The 22,433-nt window shown below is 46.6% G+C and overlaps 1 protein-coding gene across 2 annotated transcripts in view; it reads right to left on the minus strand.

Moving 5' to 3' along the window:
• The window catches only part of adgb (androglobin), a 399,345-nt gene that overhangs the window by 223,176 nt on the left and 153,736 nt on the right, over window positions 1-22,433 (minus strand). For both annotated transcript variants that reach the window (XM_085981859.1, XM_085981860.1), the window contains 3 exons: window positions 17,113-17,251; window positions 12,839-12,980; window positions 1,530-1,644 (listed from right to left, as the gene is read on the minus strand). In XM_085981859.1, coding sequence (XP_085837985.1) covers window positions 1,530-1,644; window positions 12,839-12,980; window positions 17,113-17,251 — 396 coding nt within the window. The remainder of the gene's footprint in view (window positions 1-1,529; window positions 1,645-12,838; window positions 12,981-17,112; window positions 17,252-22,433) is intronic.

Genomic DNA, 22,433 nt, shown 5'->3' on the forward strand with positions numbered 1-22,433 from the left:
AAATGGGGATAATTGTAAATATGGGCGATGGCATAAAACGCGTGATAATGATTGACCGCCCATTATACATCACAATTGATTTCAAAGGAAAAGAAAATTAGGTGAGGTGTATAATGGGCAGCTAATTCAATATCACCCATTTTACACCATCGCCCAAAGTTAAAACTACCCCCAATATCTTCTAATTATCCCCCTACATTCTAACCTTCTGAGCCTGGCGGAAGCTTGCCCTCACAGTTCCCTGTTTAAATACCTGACTGCCTGCTGTGTCTCAGTCTTTTTATCCTCACAACTTCATAACCTGACAGTGGGCCTAAGCCAGACAACCCATGTTGAGGGTCCCGATCAGAGGTGTTTATCGATTACTGAGATAGGCAAACAAATTACTGACTTTTCAGTTTTTGGGAAACAACTTTAAAGTCCAGCTTAATAGCATTTTAACCTCAGCCACTGCCAGATAATTGTGCTAAGACCTGTAGGTTATTATTGGCGGCATGATAGTAAAGGGCTGCTGATATATTGCCTTATTTCATACTAAATACTGTACTGGGGGCTTTTTAATACCAACTCCTATGATTAATTTTAAATTGACTTGTTGGGAGATTCTCCAGCCTTGCACTTAGATGCCTTGTTGTTTCGAAAGCTGCCGTGAAAGTTTATATTGCAAGAACTCTCTTCTTGCACCCTTTTTGCTCTGTAAAGAATTAATTACAGTCAGTTTTACTGTCATTTTGCACATATTTTGCTCCTTTTGTTTCATTACCTTCACATTCTGAGGCAAACAAATCTAAAAATAAATAAGAAAACTTGAGAGACAGAAAAAATCCCAAGAAAAACCAGCACTAAAAACGGTACTGAAAAATAAAACGATAAAAATTATACAAGAGAAAAAGTCTGTCCCTTTAGGAGCACTGTCTTGTTTTGCACACTTTGTACAAAAATAATAAATTGCAGGACAACGGAGTATTACAGTTTAAACTCTTTTAATGAAGCATCAGGCCTGTTCTTACTCACAGCAGTACAGCACCGTGTGGGCAAGATGGAGTCAGGACCCTGGGTCCTCCAAAACAATAGCAGTCCTTACAGATGCCTGCAGGCCAATGACAACTCAGCATGTGATCACGTGAATATAATAGGTATTCCTTACAGATGCCTGCGGGCCAATGATAATTCAGTATGCAAATGTTACAAGCACCATTGAAGACGTAGTTTCCATATACACCCACTCCAGTTGTGTAGGCAGAGTGCAGAGCTCAATCTTGACCTAGATGGAAAATCATGCTGTGCCTTATTTACATCTATTTGATTGGTTTTCATATTGAAATTAAGCCCTTGAACATTATGTAGGGACTTCAATGTTGGTCCAACAGGGAGGCTGGAAGATCGTGCAAAGCACAAATTGGATGAGAGGTGGGGGGTCCTGCAAATGGGAGGCCCCGTCTTTTCCAATCCCTGCCCCCCCAGTAATTAATTGGTAAGTAACAAGTTTTGGACTGATAGGTTTGGCAATTATTTTGTGTGCTACATACCTTGCTAAGATTTGCTAAAACTGTATCTTCATCACCAAAGACAAATGGTACAGTACCACTTAAGGTGATACTGTGTCCAAGAGGAGAACTGGCAGTGAACCGGATCACATGGCATCTGGAAGAGAAAAACCATACAAATACATCAGAGAATGCAAAATTGGCTTGTCTGTCGCACATGATAAACAATGCAGTATGCTTGAGCAGCCGAGTTTCAGCATTAATGATGGAGCTGTACCACAAGCAGATGTTTGGAGAAGATCAGTTATGTGGAGAGACTAGAGAAGCTGGGATAATTTTCCTTACAACGGAGAAGGTTAAGGCGAGATTTAATAGAGGTTTTCAAAATGATGAGGGGTTTTGATAGAGTAAATAGGGAGAAACTGTTTCCACTGGCAGGAGGGTCGATAACCAGAGTACACAGATTTAAGGTAATTGGCAAAAGAACCAGAGGAGAGATGAGGAGAAATGTTTTTAAGCATCAAGTTATGATGATCTGGAATGTACTGCCTGAGATGGTGGTAGAAGCAGATTCAATAGTAACTTTCAAAAGGAAATTGAATAAATAATTTAAGGGGAAAAAATTGCAGGGCTATGGGAAAAGAGTGGGGGAGTGGTTCTAATTGGATAGCTCTTTCAAAGAGCTGGCACAGTCAAGAAGGGCCGAATGGTCTCCTGTGCTGTATGATTCTACGCTTCCATGATCAGATGGCCAATTCTGCACAACCAACGATTCTTCATTTCCTTAAAGGAATAGTTAAGGGAAAGTTCACAAAAGTCCTATGGGAATTGCCTTCACTCCAGGTGCAATCATTATCTTGGATACTGTTGCTTTAAGAAATTTGTACCCTCGGTGGCCTGATGATTTCCCCAATTCGATTGAATGTAAGGACTACTTTTGGGGTTTGTCCTCAGTTTTTTGCAGATAATTTAGGACTGTCCCTTATTTGTTTAACCTCCATATACAAATAAGGATATTGTAGGAATCGATCTATCCCTAACTGAAGCACTGAAGTCGAGTCAGTTCAATAATTCAACTGAATTTAATCAAACAAGTGAACAAAACAAAAACATGCAGGAGCAACAGCAAACAGGTCTTTTCAGCAGCTTGTTACACGAGGTCTGGTCTTAGAACCTCCCACTCTCTGACGTCATGACGTCATGACGTTTCCTGCCATTCGGGGCATCACGTGACCAACGTGATGACGTCATCACGTTGTTTCAGGGCTTTTGCAGAAAGCTTATTTACACTCAGCCAACAAACACAGATGCTGTAGCATTGGGTTAAAGACAGTTATGCATTTGTACAGAAGATCATTGGTGGTTTTGCCACATGCACCCCCCCAGAAGTGTCTTTAATCACAAAGGTCAATCGCAGAGGAGGTCGGACAATCCTGTCGGAGCGACTCCGATATTCCCGGAGAGGAATGGATGGTGCAGGAGATGAGCTGGGTTGCGGGGCCAATGGGCCAGGCGCGGCGCTCGCGGGCGGTCGGCCACAACGTGGCGGCTGCGCTGCCTCGACTGGTTGCTCGAGATCCAGGTGTGCAGCCTTGAGGCGGTCCACGGAAATGTGGTCGGGTTTACCGCCGACGGCCACTAGAAAATTCTTGGTGCCCGCCTGCAGTACTCGGAAAGGGCCTGCGTATGGAGGCATGAGAGGACTACGGTGGGCATCCTGTCAGACGAAAACAAATTTAGCCCTCATAAGCTCCAGCGGAACATATGACGCGGGCAGTCCGTGCTGTGAAGTCGGAATGGGCCGGAAAGAGTGCGCTGCGGCCCGGTGAGCCTCCAGTTGTTCAGCTGCTGACCACGGACGCGTCGGTGACGGAAGAAAGTCGCCGGGCACCCTGAGCGGCTGGCCATAAACTAGTTCAGCGGCTGATGCCTGCAGGTCCTCTTTAGGCGCTGTGCGCAACCCGAGCATCACCCATGGCAGCTTATCCACCCATGCGGTCCCTTGGAGGGTGGCCCGCAGCGACGCCTTCAAAGAGCGGTGAAAGCGTTCGCATAACCTGTTGGCCTGCGGATGGTAAGCCGTGGTCCGATGGAGCTTGGTGCCCAAACCTGAAACCACGGCGTTCCACAAAGCAGACGAAAACTGCGGCCCGCGGTCCGACGAAATGTCCGATGGAACGCCGAAACGAGCAACCCAGGACGAGAGAAAAGCTCGTGCGACATCCACGGAGGTGGTGGATGTTAAAGGAATGTGGTACGGTCGATGATTGTCAAAAGATGCGAAAACCCTTGTGACGGCGGTAGTGGGCCCACGAGGTCAACATGAACGTGATCGAATTGCCGCTCTGGTACCTCGAAAATGGCGACAGGAGCTTTGACGTGGCGCTGTACCTTCGCCCTCTGGCACACAACGCAGGTCTTGGCCCAGTCGTGCACATCTTTTCTCATTCCCCTCCAGACGAATTTGGACGTTAACAATTTCTGTGAAGCCCGCACGCCCAGGTGTGCAAGTCCGTGAACGACATCGAATACTTTCCTGCGCCAGGACAACGGAACGATCGGGCGTGGGTCTCCCAGGGAGACGTTGCAGAGCAAGGAGGTGCCAGCCGAATGGAAAGGCACATCTGCTGGCTGCAGGCAGGACAAATCAGAGCGGAAAGCTTGCGTTTCCAGGTCAGTCGCTTGGTCAGCTGCCATGAGCGAATAATCGAGCCCCAGTTGGATGGCCTGGACGGTCGCACGTGAGAGGCAGTCGGCAACCAAGTTGTTCTTCCCAGCCACGTGCCGGATGTCAGTGATAAACTCAGAAATGAAGGTGAGTTGTCGTTGCTGCCGGGCTCACCATGGCTCAGCCGTCTTGGCCATGGCAAACTTCAGGGGCTTGTGATCGACAAACGCGGTGAATTGGCGTCCTTCCAATAAAAAATGAAAGTGGCGGATGGCCAGGAACAACGCCAACAGCTCCCGGTCGAACGTGCTGTAGCTACGTTCGTTACTACGCAGCTGGCGACTAAAAAACGCCAGCGGTTGCCATGTCCCATCGACCCATTGCTCTTGCACGGCGCCGACGGCGTAGTCCGACGCATCCGTCGTGAGCGTGATGGTGGCGCCAGGCAGCGGGTGCGCCAACATGGTCGCATTGGCGAGGGCCTCCTTCGTGTCCCCAAAAGCACAGTCCATCTCCAGCATCCAAGACACAGGTTCTTTCCCCGGCTTCCCACGGAGTGCCTCGTAGAGCGGCTGCATGAGCTGTGCGGCCCGGGGGACAAATCGATGGTAAAAATTTACCATGCCGAGGAATTCTTGGAGCGCTTTGACGGATTGTGGCCATGGAAACGCAGCGATGGCTGCCACTTTCGCCCGGAGTGGCAGTGCCCCTTCTGCCGTGATGCGGTGGCCCAGAAAATCGATCTGCCTCAGTCCGAATTGACACTTGTGTGGATTAATTATAAGGCCATGCTCCTGGAGGTGGTGGAAAAGGATGCGCAGGTGTCGTAGATGCTCCTCCTTTGAAGCACTGGCGACGAGGATGTCATCAAGGTACACGAAAAGGAATTTGAGGTCCCGTAGCACCGAATCCATGAGGCGTTGGAACGCCTGCGCCGCATTTTTGAGACCGAAAGGCATTCGTAAGAATTCGAAAAGTCCAAACGGGGTAATGACCGCCGTCTTCTGGACGTCCTGGGGGTGGACGGAGACCTGGTGGTACCCCCGGACGAGGTCGATCTTGGAAAAAAACGAATTGCCTGCTAAATGAGCGGAAAAATCCTGGATGTACGGTATCGGGTACCGGTCCGGAGTCGTGACCTCATTGAGGCATCGATAATCGCCGCAGGGCCGCCACCCACCACCTGGCTTTGGCATGATATGCAGCGGAGACAACCAGGGACTATCGGACCGGCGAACGATGCCCAACCGCTCCATGGTAGCGAATTCCGCCTTCGCGGCCTCGAGTTTACTGGCCTCCAAACGTCGAGCGCGGGCATAAACCGGGGGGGCGGTCGTCGCGATGTGGTGCTCAACACCATGTTTGGCGGTCGTCGCTGTAATGTATGTAATGTATATATACCTTAAGGGAGAGAACTACTTTTTACAGCTCCTGTATATTGTAGTACCGGCAGTGAACACATGTATATAAACCCTGAGTAGTGATCTGTACAGGTAGTTCTAGAGTAACCCTCATTCAGTAAACACCTGTTGAATCATTCCCTGCAGTCTGTTGTCTGATTATTGAAGGACACAACATTAAGATACACGGACATAACATTGGCGACGAGGATGGGATTCGAACCAACCTGCAACTCTGCATCACCTCCCAGGGATTCGCTCCTGGAGAACAGTGGAAGAAGGTCGAGTCCAGAAGCACGGGCGTCGACCACGGGCAACCGCCCAGTCATCCAGCGGAGATTTGAGCATCGCAGGGGAGGCTGTCGAGAGCCAGGCTTGGCTTTCCAGTCACGGTGGTCCAGCGAAACGGGCTGGCAACAGGTACTGCGCAGACCCTTCCCGGACAGCGACGGGCTAGAGCCCGACCGAGCGGCACAGAAAAAGGCCGAGCAGCGTCGACGGGGGAGAGAGAGAGGGCAGAGCGCACAGGGCGCAGCCAGTGTTCAGGACCGAGCGGCGTCAGCGGGGGAGAGAGGCGAGAGAGAGCAGAGTGCAGCCGGTGTTCAAGGGCCGAGCAGCGTCAACGGGGGAGAGAGGCGCGCAGGAAAACGCGAGGCGCTGCCATTGCCACAAGGACCGCAGAGAGCGGCGTTGGCAGCAGCGCAGGAGCAGTGCACGAAACCCACAGGGCATCGCCATTTGCCACAAGGACCGCCGAGAGCGGCGTTGGCAGCAGCGCGGGAGACGCCATTTTAAGCCGCAGCGGGGAAGAAAGGAAAGCGCGGGCGACGCCATTTTAAGCCTGTCTAACTACTCCCAAAAATGCCGAAGAGTGGCAGTATCACAGCGTTCGACAATGAAGTCGAAGATTGGACGACATATGTCGAACGCATAGAAGTATACTGCAAGGCGAATGAAGTGCCAGATGACAAGAAAGCGCTGGTATTGTTGAATTCAATGGGTGCAAAAACATATGGCTTACTACGAAACCTAGTAACCCCAGAGAAGCCAGTAGAAAAGGATTTTGAAAACATAGTGTAAATCCTACAGGACCACTTAAACCCCACACCGCTGCTGATAGCAGAAAGATTTAAGTTTCACAAAAGGAACCAGCATAAAGATGAAAGTAATGCTGAGTACTTAACGGAACTGCGCAAGCTATTGAAACACTGCCAGTTTGGAACGGGACTAGCAGATACTTTAAGGGACAAGTTTGTGTGTGGGCTTCAAAGTGAAGGAACCCAGAAACGGCTTCCATCAGAAAAGGATCTTACGCTGGATAAGGCTTTCAGCATTGCAGTATCACACGAAGCAGCAGCACGGGGTGCTGCAGAGATACAATGGAGACCACAAGAATATGGCACAAATGAAATGTCATACGGAACAGTGAAGTGCTATCGCTGCGGCAGAACAACACACGACCATAATGATTGCTGGTTCAAGGACAAAGTGTGCAGACAGTGTGGAAAAGTAGGACACATAGCAAGAGTCTGCAGGTCGGGAAAGAAAACCAGCAGCAAGAAATCTCCACAGGAGAAGTACAAGAAGGTACATAAGGTGACGGAGAGTAGTTCAGACGAACAGAAGAGCGATACAGACTCTGGAAGCAAGGAGCTGGGTTGTCTGAAACTACATAATGTGATCAAAACGGAGGATCACCAAACTATCTGGGTCACGCTCAAGATAGCAGGAATCCAAGTGAAAATGGAATTGGACACAGGATCAGCCCTAACAGTCATAAACTGAAGGGACTACAAGCGGCTATTCTCACATATACCCTTGAGAGATACAAAGATTGTCTTGAAGATGTACACGGGGCAAAAAGTCTACCCCAAAGGAAAAATAAGGGTGAACATTATATATAACGGCAAGGAAACACCAAAAATGGACCTATATGTATTGCCAGATGGAGGACCACCACTACTAGGACGTGAATGGATCCGGAAGATACAGCTGGATTGGCATTCCATACAAGCACTGACTGTAGATGCCAAAAAAGATGACGACGTCACACCTGGACGACTGTCAAAAATGCTAACTGACGCACAAGAAGTGTTCCAGCAGGGACTCGGAACACTAAAAGGCATAACAGCGACGATCAAAATAGAGGAAAATGCAAGCCCAAAATTTTTTAAGGCCAGACCGGTACCTTATGCGATCCGCCCAGCCGTCGAAGCAGAGCTGGAAGGTTTGGAATGTTCAGGAATACTGTCCAAAGTGGACTGGAGCGAGTGGGCTACACCGATCGTTCCTGTAATGAAGAGGTCGTTGAGTAATACGCCTGGGGAACCAAAGAAGGTTCGCATCTGTGGGGACTTTAAGGTGACAGTGAACCCAGTCCTTCACACTGTACAATATCCGCTTCCGCGGATTGAAGATATTTTCGCCTCGCTATCTGGAGGGAAACTCTTCACTAAGATTGATCTGGCCCAGACGTACCTGCAAATGGAGGTAGAAGAAGCCTCGAAACAGTACCTCCAGAAGAGCAAAGAATTGATCACGTCAAAAGAGGTGTTGGCTCATTTCAACCCAGCACTACCAATTCGGTTGGCGTGTGATGCATCACCCTATGGCATTGGAGCGGTGCTGTCGCACAAATTCCCGGACGGCTCGGAGAGGCCAGTAGCCTTTGCGTCTCGGTCACTAACCTCAGCCGAGCGTAACTACGCCCAGATTGACAGGGAGGCCCTCAGCCTAGTGTGGGGAGTGAAAAAGTTCAATCACTATCTGCACGGGCAAAAGTTCACCTTGCTAACTGACCACCAACCACTTGTCTCCATCTTTAATCCAAAGAAGGGCGTTCCGGTGATGACTGCACAACGGCTACAAAGATGGTCCCTTTTTCTAGGGGCGCACCAATATGAAATCGAGTATAAGGGCACGAAACAGCATGGAAACGCTGATGGGCTATCATGCCTGCCACTGCCTACTGCGGAGGAAGCACAAGCAGTGGATCCTGTCGAAATATTTCATTCGACTATAATTGAATGCTTGCCAGTAACTAACGCTGGTATAGAGAAGGAGACCCGAAATGACCCGACACTGTCTCGGGTATATGATTTGACGGTGAAGGGATGGCCAACACATGGCGACTCACTGTTGCCAGCATTCTCATCCAGAAGAGAACAGCTGTCAGTATGCCAGGGGACCTTGATGTGTGGATCCCGAGTGGTAATTCCACCCAAGTTAAGGGAGAGAGTGCTCAATGAGCTTCACGAAGGTCATCTGGGAGGGGTGAAAATGAAAAGCCTTGCTAGGGCTTATGTGTGGTGGCCGGGGATCGATCAGCAAATCGAGGACCTGACAAAGAGCTGCTCAGGATGCCAGAAGGTCCAAAATGCACCACCACATGCCCCTCTACACCCATGGGAGTGGCCCTCATCTCCATGGCAACGGGTGCATATTGATTTTGCTGGTCCATTCATGGACTCAATGTTTTTAATAGCCGTGGATGCGCACTCGAAATGGCCTGAGGTGATCAAAATGTCCTCCACCACCATGGAGAAAACTATTGCAGTCCTACTGACCATTTTTGCCAGGAACGGCTTGCCAGAGCAGATTTGCTCTGATAACGGACCACAGTTTGTGTCCGAAGAGTTTCGAAGATTTATGAAAAGGAATGGGGTAAAGCATTACACATCCGCCCCGTATCATCCAGCCACAAATGGATTGGCTGAGAGGTTCGTACAAACCTTTAAAAAAGCAGTAAAGGCCATGTGCGATGACGACATTCCACTGCAGCATAAGGTGGACAATTTCCTGTTAGCCTACAGAAATGCGACACATGCAGTCACCAACCAGGCCCCGGCCATGATGTTCTTTAACCGAAGGTTGAGATCTCGTCTGGATTTGCTCAGACCAAATGTACAAAGAGATGTTGAGAGTAAGCAATTCCAGCACATCAATGAGAAGCCGACAAGGAGCTTCAATGTAGGGCAACCAGTCTTGGCCCGTGACTACCGAACAGAGAAATGGCAACCAGGAACGATATGCACACGGCAGGGGCCACTAATGTACACAGTGGATGTTGGGGAGAACATTGTGAGACGCCATGCTGACCAGATCCTAGAATCACAGGAACGAGTCAACCCCATGTCTCGGCCATACGTACCTGGTGAGGAACCTGACGTACAGGTCGCATCTACCTCAGAAACAATAGCATTGGAAGCTGATGAATCAACTGACGACAAGGTGCTAGAATCGCCTCCGCATCAAGAGCGAGACACTCGGGAAAGGTGTTATCCAGAAAGAATCAGGAAGCCTCCCCAGAGACTGAATATATGAATGGACTATTTTCATATAACATTGTATATTAAAAATGTTAATTGTTAAATGAGTATTATGGTACTGTTAATCTAAAAGGGGAGGAATTGTAATGTATGAATCATTCCCTGCAGTCTGTTGTCTGATTACTGAAGGACACAACATTAAGATACACGGACATAACAGTCGCCGAGAAGGTGGGTCGAGTGAGCTCCGGAAATTACTTGAGCAGGCGGGTGAAGTCGTCGGGCGTTGACTTGGCGCAGGCGAGCGCGGGGGCCGTGCTTGAGCCCCGAAAACAGGGGATGGGGGCCCATGAGGCGGCGTGAATCAGGTGGCGATTACGTACGTCGACCAGTAGGTTATTAGCACAGAAAAAGTCAGCGCCGAGGATTGCTAGTGGTATTTTGGCGGTTATAAACTCCCAGTGGAAGAGTTGCCCACCGAGACACAACCGGATTCGCCACATCCCAAACGTATGGATAGCGCTGCCATTGGCGGCATGTAGTGGAGTACCACGCCTCCCGGACCCGACGTCGAGGGGCGAAGCGTGACCAACGTGATGACGCCATCACGTTGTTTCAGGGCTGTTGCAGAAAGCTTATTTACACTCAGCCAACAAACACAGATGCTGTAGCATTGGGTTAAAGGCAGTTATGCATTTGTACAGAAGATCATTGGTGGTTTTGCCACAATATCAAAATATCCTGGTCATGAAAGTTTAACGTCTCATCTGAAAGATGGCACCTCCAACCATGCAGCACTGAAATGTCAGCCTAGATTATATGCTCGAGTCTTGGAGTGGGATTGAATCCCAAACCTTCTGACTCGGATGCAAGACTGCTACCCCTCAAGCTGACACCTGGCTCAGTGTAAGTAAATAAGATACAAGCCTGGTAAATGCAAGCTGGTTAGTGTAACAACCATGGTGGTGAAAATATTTGAGTGCATTCGACACTTAATGACACATGAACATATTAAAAGTATCACAGTGAGCAGGGAGAAGTACGAGATGAAGCCTTACAAACCTACTAGATTTATTTGAGGGGGAAACTAAGGTGGTGGATGAGGGAAATGCAGCAGATGTAGTTTACTTGGATTTTCAGAAGCTGTTTGACTAAGGTTCTCATGTGAAGTTAGTAGGGACGTTTAAAGCTCATGGAATAATTAACAAATTGTATGCAGTGAGACTGGGCAATAGAAGAGTGTGGAAAATCCCTGGGAAAGGTCAACTGTGGTTTTCACAGGGATCCATCCCCCACCGCCAGTCAGCTGCTGCTAGCGGCTGGAAACAGGCGAACAGCTAAATGGTACCATTCAAATCAGGCCCAGCAGTTAAAATCTGCTGAGCCTCTGACGAAGACTACCACGCGGGATTGCCAGCCACTCCAGCTGGGATTTAAAATCGGCCCTAATGAGTCTTAAACTTCCCCAGCAGTGTCACATGAGGAACTTTGTCAAATGCCTTCTGATATCTACGTAAACTACATCTGCTGGATTACCATCCCTCATTAGCTTTTTTCAAGGAACTTAGCGTTACTTCAAGTAGGGGATCAATGGGTGGGAAGAGGGAAGCTGCTGATAGAACAATAATATATAGACTCTGATGGGCCGAATGAGCAATTCTTCTTCTGTTTTTTTAAATTCAGGAGGTTAGAAGGAAACAAAAAAACACAGATCAACATGCAGCACTGAACACAAAAACTACACGGTTAGGTTACTGCCTTGAGATCACACCCCCATATTAGTTGTGGGGCAATTTCACTCTTTTTGGTTACATAAACCAAGAAAACTTTAATCCAGCTTTTATCTCAACCAAGAAACAGGCTGGGTGCCATCAATGATTTTGCTTCAACTAAAATCAATTCTACGAAATACAGGGCTAGATCACTGACCCTGCACTCTCAGTGAGGAATCTGCTCAAAGGTTTGGAGACAGGGCTACAACACTGTAGCCCCAATTTTCCAAGCCCCAATTCTCCAAGTTCCCTGGCTCCCTGCTGGAAGCTTGGGATTGTGGTGTTAGCTCTTTGAACGACAGGCAAGGAGGGCCAATTTTAGTCTCTGCCATGCTGAAAACAAGCACACATGGTGCATAACGGAGTGAGAAAAGTGACGTAGCTCAGTCCCAACTGATGTCGGTCCATGCTTTGCCACATGGGTTTTAATTTGTTGTTAGGCTGGGCTGAGGTGGGGTGGGGGGCTGGAGAAAGAGGGAAGATGGCTCCGTCGAAAATGGGCAGGTGCCACATTAAAATATATAAAAGGGGGCAGAATGTCTTGCATGCGGTTTCCCTACGTGGAGGCATGCAGGCAGAAAGTACAACCTGCGTCCAGGTAACCAGGTGCCCAGGGTTGTTATGGACTGACAGGTCAGGCAGCAGTTTATGCAAAGGACAAAGAATGCAAAGATGAGCGCAGTTAAGCTATTGGGCTACTTCAGATTTTTTAAATTCTTTTTCCCCTGCTGGCACTAAGGTTCCCGTGAGCCTTCCTATAGTGGTTTCTTCAGTGATATTACCTCCTGGCAACAATACTGCATGGCGGCTTATAGAGAACGTGCTGCGGAGTGGCACAGAGAGTAACCCTCCGCACAGCCACCTCATGCAGCATTTAGTATTGCCTGCCGTGCCTCCCTCTTCAGCATTGGCAAGAGTGGCTAATGGGCTGCGATGCTTTTTGAGGGTCTCCAAAGACTTGTTGTTTTTATTTTAATCCCCGTCATGACACTCCCCTTTAATGGATCCAACCCTTTATATTTTGCTTACATGCAATTTTCCTCTCCTGCCACTATAGTGTGCTATCTAGACCCATTCTGTCAAAATAGGCAAATGAGCTTCTGCCAGAAAATTTATGCTTTTAGTAGCTTCCCCATTCTGGTGGGATTATGCATTGGCTCTTAACTATTTAGAACTGACTTATACCTGATGACCAAAATCAGTCCGAAGGCCTCCATGGTTGACATATAAAATAAGCACATACCCGCCAGGTAGCTCTAAGGTGGTTGATTTTGTAGCCAAAGTTTTGATGTGCAGAATTGGAGAACCTGAAACAAGATTCTTCCAGGACCAAGGTTCAGCCAGCAGTATGCCTGGCTGAAGGCTTGAAAATGCCTTCAGGTTATCTGGTAAAAATCAGAAAGGCAACAACGGTCAATGCCTATTGATATAAATCGTCCACACTTAGCAATATGTATTGCTTACTTTTTTTTGAGACATTCTACTTCTTATAAAGGGAGACAAACCACAGGAGTGATTCCATGCTCCCAGCAGGGAGCCGCACTCGCAGGGTGTGTAGGCCCGGAGTGTTGGAGCTCTATCTGCTGTGAGCCTGGCTTCCTCGTGGGAGCACAGAATCACCCCTGTAAGTTACAAGTGAAAAAATACACTGTTTAAATTTTGGAACAATAAGCTGCAAAGCAGATGGCAAAATGGAAGATTCTACTTCATAGAATCCTAGAATTTTACAGCATGGAAGGAGGCCATTTGGTCCAATGCACCGGCTCTTTGAAAGAGCTATTCAATTAGTCCTACTCCCCTGTTCTTTCCCCATAGCCCTGCAATTTTTTTCCTTTTCAAGTATATATCCAATTCTCTTGTGGGTAAAACTTTATCTTTTCGTTGGTATTCTTGACCGAGCTACCTTCACTGCTTGTGAAAATGAAGAGATATTTGCAGCAGTTTCCAGATCTTTGGTGAGTCTGGGAGGGATTGCGGACTAACAACTTTCCCGTGGCATTGCTCACAGAGATCAGTGCCTGCTGCAGCACGATTCTCCCCTCAGACTGGTGCCACTCCCCAGCAGAGGCTGGGAAGCCCACCTTTTCTGGGCCAGAAATACAGCTGGGGTCAAGGGACCATCTCACGGGTGGGCAGGAGTTCCCGTCCACCTCACTTCTGCCAGCGCAACAGCTGAGGGGAAACCTGGGCCATTATTGGCAAAGGATTAAATACAAGGCAGTGCATGGTTAGACTGAAGCAGGTAGCAAAAGGGAGTCTCAGCTCACTGAGGGTGCCTTCATTACAAATGTCAGCCTCTTGGTGGGGTAACAAGAGCATGACTCTAGCTTTTCTTTAATGGTAGGCACTTCAAAGCAGGTTTTGCATTGGGATATTGGTAACGGTACCACAAATAGTTTTGCAGATGACCAATTATACCAAAGGAATGTATTTGGATAGACATTGCTAGATCTCAAACATTATCCTGTCTTTTCCCTTGACAGATGCTGGCTGGCCTGCTGTGTATTTGCAGATTTTTTGTTTTTATTTCATATTGCCAGCATTTGCAGATTTTTCATTGTATAAATCCTGATTTTTCGTAAGAAGTCGACATCAACTTCTTTCAGTATTTGCTTTTTGTGTGCGTCAGCCATGGCTCAGTGGGTACCACTCTCACCTGAGTTGGAAGGTTGTGGGTTCACACCCTACTTCAGGGACTTGTTAGGTGCCGTCGATTGGATGAGACGTTAAATTGAGGCCCCATCTGCTCTCTCAGGTGGACGTAAAAGATCCCATGGCACTATTTCAAAGAAGAACAGGGGTGTTGTCCTTGATGCCCTGGCCAATGTTTATATCATTGCTGTTTGTGGGACCTTGCTGTGCGCAAATTGAATGCTGTGTTTCCTACATTACAACAGTTTCTACATTTCAAAAGTATTTTGTTGGCTGTAAAGCGCTCTGGGATGTCCTGAGATTGTGAAAGGCTCTAAATAAATGTAAGTCTTTCTTTCAATGTAGGCAGTACCAATGTAACAGCTCAACAGATATTACGTATGTAGGTAAATGACTTAATGACAGGCTGTGATTATAAGGCATGACAACATTCAGTGGGCATCTTGGGTGGACATTTGTTATCAGCAATTGCTGCTACTGCCACTAACTGCAAGACTATTGTACACTGATTCCTGGACAGGAAAGAGCTGTACCACTGGGATGGGCTTCACTTGAACCAGGCTGGGACCAAGGTCCTAGGTGAAAGGATAAAAAGGGCTGTAGAAAGGACTTTAAACCAATAAAAGGGGAGGTGCGTTTTTAAGTGATTTCAGCAGGCGGAGGTTCTGCAGAAAGCGGAACTCTCCACCCGCAGAGGCCCTTCTCCAGGGCAGGTGTCCAATCTGTCAAGAGGATTCTTGACAGATCGGAAATGCTGGTTTTCAGCACATGCGCTTTGCATGCCTGAAACCGGCATTTGCGAGGTCCCTACAGGCGTGTACACACCTCGTACACACCTGTAGGGATCGGAAAATATGGGCCAAGGTCTTTAGGGAAATTGGAAAAGGAGGAGGAGTAGCAATATTGCCAGTGAATTTCCTGAGATTATTCGAGACAGTTTTCTGGAACCATATGTTCTTGAACCAACAAGAGAACAGGCCATCTTAGATTTGGTAATGAGCCTACATTAATCAATAATCTAATGGTAAGGGAACACCTAGCTAACAGTGACCATAATATGATAGAATTCAATATTAGGTTTGAGAGGGAGAGGGTGAGTCATGAACCAAGATTTTAAATTTAGGTAAGGAAGACTTTGGAGGGATGAGGCAGGAATTGACCACAATAGACAGAACTATTCATGGATAAAACCACAGAATACAAGACCTGTACATACCCCTAAACAACCTTGGTCAACAAGGGAAGTGAGAGATAGTATAAAACTAAAAGAAAGGGTTTATATGAAGGCAAAGAGCAGTAGAGAACCCGTGGACTTGAGGAGATATAAAGAACAGCAAAGGGATATAAAGAAAGTGGTAAGAGTTGCAAAAAGGGAATACGAGTAAAAGCTTGCAAGGGATAGCCAGGACAACACTATAGGTTTTTACAAATTTATTAAGAGAAAAAGAGGGTAGCTAAGAGAAATGTAGGTTCCTTAAGGACAGATGCAGGTGATATTACATTTGGAAATCAGGAAATGGCAGACTTACTAAATAGCTACTTTGCATTGGTAGAGGATGAACTGATCAGAGAGAGCCAGCATGGATTTGTAAAGGGTAAGTCATGTCTAACAAACCTAGTTGAACTTTTTGAAGCGGTAACTAATGTTGTTGTTAAGGGAGTGTCTATGGATGGTATTTATATGGAATGCATTCAACAATTTTCCACCTAAGAGACTGTTAACAAAACTGAGAGCGCATGGAATTAGAGGCAACCTATTGGCTTGGACCGAAAATTGATTAGGATGTAGGAGACAGAGAGTAGGGATAATTGGTATGTACTCAAGTTGGTAGGATGTGACTAGTGGTGTCCCACGGAATCTCTGCTGCGGCCTCAGCATTTCCCTATATTTATAAATGACTTGGATGAAGGAATAGAGAGCTGTATATCTGAGTTTGCTGATGACACTAAGCTAGGCAGCACAGTAAAAGTTACAAAGGGATAAATTGGGTGAGTGGGCAAAACTGTGGCAGATGGAGTTCAATGTGGGAAAGTGTGAGGTCAACTGCTTTGGACCCAAGAAAGATAGATCAGAGTATTTTTTTTTAAATGGCGAGAAGCTAGGAACTGTGGCCGAGCGGAGAGATTTAGCAGCCCAAGTATAGAAATCAATAAAATCAAGTGGACAGGTACAAAAAATAATTAATAAAGGTAATGGAATGTTAGCCTTTATCTCAAGAAGGTTGGAATACAAAAGGGGTAGAAGTTATGTTACAGCTGAACAGAACTCTGGTCAGACTCTATCTGGAGTGCTGTGTTCAGTTCTGGGCACCACACCTCAGGAAGGATAGATTGGCCTTGGAGGGAGTGCAGCGCCGATTCAGCAGAATGATACCGGGGCTAAAAGGGTTAAATTAAGAGGACAGGTTGCATAGAGTCATCTTGTATTCCTTTGAGTATAGAAGATTAAGGGGTGATCTAATCGGGTGTTTAAAATAATTCAAGGATTTGATAGGGTAGATAGAGAAAAACCTTTTCCTCTGGTGGGAGAGTCCAAAACAAGGGGGATTAACCTTAAATTTAGAGCTAGGTAATGTCAAAAAGCACTTGTTCACATACAGGGTAGAGGAAATCTATAACTCTGTTCCCCAAAAAGCTGTTCAGACTAGGTCAATCGAAAATTTCAAAACTGAGATTGATTCATTTTTGTAAGGCAAATGTATTAAGGGTTACAGAACCAAGGCAGGTAGATGGAGTTAAGATACAGATCAGCAATAATCTAATTGAATGGCAGAACAGGATTGGTGTGCTGAATGGCCTACTCCTGTTCCTATCGTCCTATGACTTTGAACGTAACACTAAAAAGAAAACGTACCCGGTACTAACCTTTGTCACTGTTTTCTTTGCTAAGGTTTTTCTCACAGTTGATATCTCCCCAGCGCACCAGGGCAGAGAAGGTAACCAAAATTTCTATGGGTTTGACATCGTCCACATATAGATAGTATGGTCCTCGGTCATCTGTGGGCTAAACCATGGTCAAGAAGTCCAGTTTAGTACAATGCCCGGATTACAGAATCAGTAGAAAGCATTTAAGATGTTACAATACGCATCAGACCAAGCTGTGAAGTTACTAATGCCCGGTAGCTCATTATGCCGTGCAGCATTCCACAATCCAGAAGGCAGGCCAACAACAACAACTTGCATTTGTATAGCGTCTTTAAAGCATCCCAAGATGCTTCGCAGAAGCGTTATCAAACAAAATTTGACACCGAGTCACATAAGGAGCTACGGGTACACTATCCCTTATCCGAAAGCCTTGGGACCAGCTGAGTTTCGGTTTTCGGAATTTTTCGGATTTCAGAAGGTATTATTATAAGACTGGGAAATTTGTATTTAATATAAATTTTAAAAGTTCAGGCTACCTCTTGCGACTGTTCCGTGTCTCATTCCCCTTCCTGCTTCTCTGGAAAGCCGGCTATCAGCTGACTCCTACTAAGCTGGCCCGCAAATCAGGTCGGGGGTCGGGTCGGCGGGGTTGAAAAGAGTATCGGACGGGCCGCGGTTCAGGTCGGGGGGGTCGGGTCGGATCGGGGCGGGGGAGAAAAGAATATCGGACGGGCTGCGGTTCGGGTCGGGGGTCGGGTCAGGTCGGGTCGGGTGGGGGGGGGGAGAAAAGAATATCGGACGGGCCGCGGTTCGGGTCGGGTCGGGTCGGGGGGGGGGGGGGGAGAAAAGAATATCGGACGGGCTGCTGCAGCTATCGGACAGGCCGCTGTATTGTTGGGTTCACTCTCCCGGTACCTCCTTCACACTGCCCGGCTCGGCCTGCAATCTCCTACCCAGGAGGGAACTCTGTGACCCTCTGCCCTGCTCAGCGTAAGTCGTGCGCCACTCTGGTCATGTCGTGCGCACGACTTACGCTGAACGAAAAAACTTTCGGTTTTTAGAGGTTTTCGGAAGTTCGGATAAAGGATAGTCTACCTGTATTAGGACAGATGATGATAAGCTTGGTCAAAGAAGTAGGTTTTAAGGAGCGTCTTAAAGGAGGAGAGTGAGGCAGAGAGATTTAGGAAGGGAATTCCAGAGCTTAGGCATCTGAAGGCATGATCGCCAATGGTGGAGCAATGAAAATCGGGAATGCACAAGGGGCCAGAATTGGAGAAGCGCAGCGATCCTGGAGGGTTGTAGGGCTGAAGGTGGTTACAGGGATAGGAAGGGGCAAGGCCATGGAGGGATTTGAAAACAAGGATGAGAATTATAAAATCGAGGTGTTGCCAGACCGGGAGCCAATGTAGATCAGCAAATAGAGGGGTGATGGGAGAGAGTTAAGATACGGGCAGCAGAGTTTTGAATGACCAAGACAACTAAAATGCACTTTGTACTTGCTACCTTGATGTACATAGGGAAGTGCAAATCTAAGAACTCAGATCCAAAAGTGTACCCGCTGCACCTGTTGCTTCAGCTTCTAACTTTTAGAACATTCTTCCCAAATCTCCTTGAATCTCAATTCTGTCTAATTCCAGTCATTTGGTCCCCATTAATGGTTTCTTGTTGAAATCCACTTCTCACTTCCACTTCCTTCCAATTCTGCTGTTATTCTTTCTAACCCACCTTCTGATACAAAGCAGGTGCACATTTTTATGTTCAATTTGGCATCCCTATTGCTTGCCTTAGCTCCCTTGAACCATCTAATTTTGGCCCATCTCTCCCTGCCTAAATTCAACAGCTGTCACTATTACTCATCTCATCTATTTAAAATGTTTCAACTTTCTGTCAAACAAAATTGTCTCTATCAACTCTAATCTCCCTCTGCTGAAATCACAGTCTTGGCTACTTCAACACTGGATCCACTTCTCTTCTAATGATCAGGTGGAACTATTTTTTTTCCTCAGGTAGAACTATTGCTCAGTCCTTTGCTATCATAAATTACCTTGGACAGCATGTCAACCTGCCTATTATTAGCCTGCTAATTCCTTGGGGGGAGTTAAGTGCAGGAATGCATTGGTCGTGGGGGATTCAATTGAGCATTTAACTGTTTCATAGAGATAGGAACAGGAGTAGGCCATTCGGCCCTTCGAGCCTGCTCCGCCATTCAATGAGATCATGGCTGATCTTCGTCTGAGATCATAGCTGATCTTACCAGTTCAGTACCCCGTCCCCGCCTTTTCTCCGTAACCCTTAATCCCCTTAGCCTTCAGAAATATATCCAATTCTCTCTTGAAAATATTTATTGAATTAGCCTTCACAGCCCTCTGTGGCAGGGAATTCCACAGGCTCACCACTCTTTGAGTGAAGAAATTCTTCCTCATCTCTGTTTTAAATGATTTGCCCGCTATTTTTAGACTGTGGCCCCTGGTTCTGTGCTCCCCGGCCATTGGAAACATTCTCTCTGAATTCAGCCTGTCCAGGCCTGCCATAATTTTATATGTTTCGATGAGATCCCCTCTCAATCTTCTAAACTCCAGTGAGTACAAGCCCAAACTATTTAATCTCTCTTCGTAGGTCATTCCCGCCATTCCAGGTATCAGCCTGGTGAATCGCCGTTGCACTCTTTCCATGGCAAGAACATCCTTCCGCAGATGGGGCGACCAAAACTGTACACAATACTCCAGATGCGGTCTCACCAGCACCTTGTACAGCTGTAGTAAGGTATCCCTATTCCTATACTCGAACCCCCTTGATATGAAGGCCAACATACCATTTGCCTTCTTAATCGCCTGTTGCACCTGCATGCTCTCCTTCAGTGACTGGTGCACAAGAACACCCAGGTCCCTCTGCACTTCCCCATCTCCCAATCTATTGCCATTTAGATAATAATCTACCCTCCTGTTTTTACCCCCAAAGTGGATAACCTCGCATTTATCCACATTATAGTGCATCTGCCACGTATCCGCCCATTCCCCCAACCTGTCCAAATCGCACTGTAGCCTCCTGACATCCTCATCAGAGCCCACCCCTCCTCCTAGTTTAGTGTCGTCAGCGAATTTGGAAATATTGCATCCAATTCCCTGATCCAGATCATTTATATATATTGTGAACAGCTGGGGTCCCAGGACAGATCCTTGCGGCACCCCGCTGGTCACTGCCTGCCACTCCGAAAACGAGCCGTTTATTCCAACTCTCTGTTTTCTATCCGCCAGCCAGTTCTCTATCCACGTTAATACTTTGCCCCCAATCCCATGAGCCTTAATTTTGCATGATAATCTTTTGTGTGGAACCTTATCGAAGGCTTTCTGGAAGTCAAGGTACACCACATCCACTGGCTCTCCCCCATCTATTTTACCAGTTACTTCCTCAAAAAATTCCAGCAGATTAGTCAAACACGATTTACCCTTTGTAAATCCATGTTGACTCTGTCCGATCCTTTCCCCATTTGTCAAGTGCTCCGCTATTTTATCCTTAATAATGGACTCTAGCATTTTGCCCACAACCGATGTAAGGCTTACTGGTCTATAATTCCCTGCTTTCTCTCTACCCCCCTTTTTAAATATTGGGGTAACATTAGCTACCCTCCAATCCACGGGTACTGTTCCCGAGTCAATGGAGTTCCGGAAGATGATCCTTAGAGCATCTGCTATCTCCAGGGCCACCTCCTTAAGTACCCTAGGATGTAGTTTATCAGGCCCCGGGGATTTGTCGGCCTTCAGTCCCCTCAACTTACCCAACACCATATCCCTAGAGATACTAATTTCTGTCAGCTCCTCCCTCTTTCTGTAAGGTAAGCATGAGTCCAAAGTGGTGTTTTGCCATCCCAAGCACTGGAGTAATGGACATAACGGAGTGGGTGCAGAAAGGGAAAAAGATCAGCCGGAAGTTGTGTTTCATGTCAGAACTGGTGAAATAGGGAAGATTCTAATTCAGCTCCTGTTACGGCAGTTCCAGGAGGAGTACCAGGTGGTAGAGTAAAAAGCGGGACCTCAAAGGTAGTCATCTCGGGATACCTAATAGTGGCACAAACTAGTCACTACAGGAGCAGCCAGATTAAGGAGATAAATGTGTGACTAGAGAAGTTGTGCAGGAGGGAAAGGTTCAGATTCATGGGACATTAGGAGCAGTTCTGCAGCAGCAGTGAGATGTAGTGATGGAATAACCTACTCCTGAAACCAATATCCTTGTGGGGAGGTTAACTAGAGCTCCAAGCTAAACTAACATTGTAAGGGGCAGGGGAAAAACAAGAGAGTAGAGTGTGCAGCTGAGAAAGGAAAGTAAGCTCTAGGTTTAATAGGGAATAATAAGGAGGTAGAAAGGTTGAGAGAGGTTAAACATGAAAAGTTGGTAAAGAAGAAATCAGAATAGGAAGGAAAAAAACAAAATAACCAAACCAAGAAAATCCAAATTGAAAAGTATGCACATTAATTCACAGGCATTTAAATGTACCTGGATGTAAAACTTTCAGGAAGAATAGAGAAAGAGATAAAGGAATAGCTGTATTAATTAAGGACAACATCAGAGCACTAGAGCATCAGGATTTAAATAAAGAAGTGGTCCATACAGAAATATTTTGCATTGATATGAGGAATAACAAGAGATCAGTCATACTGCAGGGAATATATTATAGACAGCTAAACAGTGGAAATAAAGTTGAGGATAAAATAGGCATACCAATTAGAGAAGCGGTATTGACAATTGAGTTATAATTGGAGGAGATTTTAATTATTCAAAAATAGATCAGAGTTGGGATAATTGTGGTGAGACGGTGAAGGGTTTTGCATTGTGTTCGGGGCTGTTTTCTCAGTCAATGGTGGGTATTTTTAACTTTTGGCAATAATGTAAATGGGCGATATTGGATCGGTTGCCCGTTAAACAGCTCTCCCGATTTCCATTTCCATTTGGAGAGGTGTATAACTAGTGGCAGATCTGATATCGCAATGCAGCAGCCAACATGGATTTCTAAAAGGAAGGACATGCTTAACTAACCTTAGTGGGTTCTTTGAGAAGAGAACAGAGAATAATAAAGGAATTTTGTAGATTAAATCCCCGCTCTGTTTATTAGATCATTCATACTCTGAACTCCACTAAGACCTTGGGTTCTGATGCTATTCCTCAACGATGTGTTCCTTTAAATTGAACCCTGTCTTATAGTATTCCTTCAGGATTCTACTTTCAATCTGCCGATCTTCTTGGAAATGTCTGTATTTTTCTTCTTTATATAGGAGCATTTTTTGTTATAAAAGAGATGAAGGGGTGATTTGACAGAGATGTTTTAA

The sequence above is a fragment of the Somniosus microcephalus genome, chromosome 3 (assembly GCF_052327205.1).
Source record: "Somniosus microcephalus isolate GS21.2 chromosome 3, FLI_Smic_1.0, whole genome shotgun sequence".
Lineage (NCBI taxonomy): Eukaryota > Metazoa > Chordata > Chondrichthyes > Squaliformes > Somniosidae > Somniosus > Somniosus microcephalus.